Raw genomic sequence first — 2346 nt, 5'->3', positions numbered from 1 at the left:
AACAAACTGTATAAACACGGCCTGGGGATACACATCAACAGGATGTAAAACTCTGTAATAGATAAATGAAGAGGTTTTTTTAAAAAAAAACCAATGTCAGTTTACACGATAATACAAATGTTGTCAGTATACTCACAGGTAACTGCAAAAAAATTTTGTATCACTGTCCGCCGGGAATCCTCTCCTTCGTCCATACCCACCGGTAGAGCAGAAGACCGGTTCCCGCGTAGGAAAGCACTACGACGAAGAGTCACCGGCAAACGGTTTGCGACACATATGTTGTGTAAAATACAACATGCATTTACCATGCCGCAAACCTTCGACGGTGAGTACAAAAGAGCACCGCCGGAAGTGTCTAAACATCGAAACCGGCTTTTAAGTACACCGAAGGCACGCTCAATTATTCCCCTCGATGCAATGTGTTTCTCTTGGTAACGTTTTTCTGCTCTACCAACAGGATTAGACAATGGGGTCAACAGCCACGGTTTGTTTGGATAACCCGCATCGCCTATAGAAAATATAAAAAAAAATGTTAGGTACTTGTAAAAAATAATAAAAAAAAATATAATAAAATAATAAAAAAATGAAAATACATACCTAACAGCCAGCCACCAGGCATGTTTCCTGTTTCGAACTTGTCAAACAGCGATGACTGGCTTAGGATGAAGGAGTCGTGAGATGATCCAGGAAATCCCACAAAAATATTCAAAAATCTCATATTTACATCACAGACCGCCTGCACGTTCAGGGAATGGAACTGTTTTCGGTTCCGAAAACATTCCTCTGAATTACGTGGCGGTCTGATCTGCACGTGGGTACAGTCAATCGCGCCCAGCACATTGGGAAATTTGTATTTGTTGTAAAAGCCTAATTTGATCTCACGACATTCGCTGTCCGTCTCTGGAAATGTGATGTACTGGATCGTCAATTTGCGGAAAGCCCTAATGACTTGGGTTATACAGCGCGACAGAGTCGACTGAGAAAAACCGCATGTTTGAGACAGTGTAGGCTGGAATGTGCCTGACGCCAAAAAATGTAACGTCCCCAGCAGTTTCTGAAAACCGCTGATTGCACGATTTGACCGTGCCCGAGGTTCCAAGTCGGCCTCCAACAGAGCGTACAGCGAATATATGTCGCGAGTCGATAAGCGATAATTTTGTATCACCTCGAACTCGCTGAGATCCTCCAGTTCACGCCTAGTGCGATACTGGCGTGGACGTGGAAATGAAACCCGCAATACTGGCTCACCCAATGCAGACATTTGCTGACCTGGATCCTGATGTTCATCTGCACTTTCTTCCTCCATCAAGCTTGCAGCCAGCATGAACAACACAATCTGGTCAGAAAAAGGCTCCATCATTGTAGTCAGTACAAAAATAGGAATGTGTTTTAAAACGCAGGGATTTTCCTAAAAAAACGATTCCACAAGAGAGCTGACTGTAATGGCTCCTTCTCCCTGTAGTCTCAAACCCAGGAGTGAGGAGATAGGAGGGGCTTTGCAGAAGTGTATCCTGGGTAAAACTGTGGAATCATGGGTAAATTTCCCTCAGGAGATTGAAGAAAAAAATATTCTTTTAAAAAATCAATTAAATAATACTTGTGAGTCAAAAAAAGACAAACCAAGTAGATAATCCTTTCAAATATAAATAGATATGCTACTAGCAATCCTCAAATATCCCAAAAAATGATGTTCTAAAAATTTTTTTTGAGAACCCGCCAGTCAACTGAGGCGGACTAAAATAGGCGAATTTGCGGTCGAAAAGTACTGCAGGCGAATTTCCAAACTTGAATTGAATATGCTTGAGGCGAATTGCAGCATCTGTACCATTGCAGAAAAGTCGAATGCGGAAAAAGTCGAATTGACAAAAGTCGAATTTTGAAGGTCCGTTTTTTTGCGATAAAGTACTGCACTGCATAGGCGAATTGATTTTTTGAGGCGAAAACGTTCCGGAATTCGACTTTTTCTGAAATTCGCCCGCTATTGCATATACCCCATAGTCTGCTTAGAAGCAAAAGCACCCAGTTTGTTGGGTGCATACAGGATAACAGCAAGTCAGTTTTCCTGACTCCAGCCGTCCTGGAACATATTTTCAGGGCCCTGACAACATCTAGCAACTTGGAGTCCTCCAAGTCCCTAGTAGGTGCAAGGCACCACAATAAGCTGGTTCAGGTGAAACACTGACACCACCTTAGGGAGAGAACTGGGGACGAGTCCGCAGCTCTGCCCTGTCCGAATGGACAAACAGATATGGGCTTTTTTGAGAAAAAACCACCAATTTGACACTCGCCTGGTCCAGGCCAGGGCCAAGATCATGGTCACTTCCCATGTGAGATGCTTCAAATCCA

The 2346-nt window shown here is 43.2% G+C and overlaps 1 protein-coding gene across 1 annotated transcript; it reads right to left on the bottom strand.

Moving 5' to 3' along the window:
- Positions 1-1553, bottom strand: LOC134922907 (putative nuclease HARBI1). Its single transcript, XM_063920704.1, has 3 exons — positions 598-1553; positions 137-508; positions 1-52 (listed from the first exon to the last, which is right to left on the bottom strand). Coding segments are annotated over exons 1-3 (1137 nt in total). The 5' UTR covers positions 1361-1553; the 3' UTR covers positions 1-50.
- Positions 1554-2346: the final 793 nt, after the last annotated feature.

Source organism: Pseudophryne corroboree, chromosome 1 (assembly GCF_028390025.1).
Source record: "Pseudophryne corroboree isolate aPseCor3 chromosome 1, aPseCor3.hap2, whole genome shotgun sequence".
Classification (NCBI taxonomy): domain Eukaryota; kingdom Metazoa; phylum Chordata; class Amphibia; order Anura; family Myobatrachidae; genus Pseudophryne; species Pseudophryne corroboree.
Note: the sequence above shows the minus strand (reverse complement) of the source record. Positions and strands in the feature narration are given on the sequence as shown.

What these genes read in the sequence shown, in the direction of transcription:
- LOC134922907 (XM_063920704.1), bottom strand. Translation starts at nt 1,360, where the DNA reads ATGATGGAGCCTTTTTCTGACCAGATTGTGTTGTTCATGCTGGCTGCA. An exon ending in GCCTGGTGGCTGGCTGTTAG is followed by an intron (nt 509 to 597) that starts GTATGTATTTTC and finishes TATTTTCTATAG; the next exon opens with GCGATGCGGGTTATCCAAAC.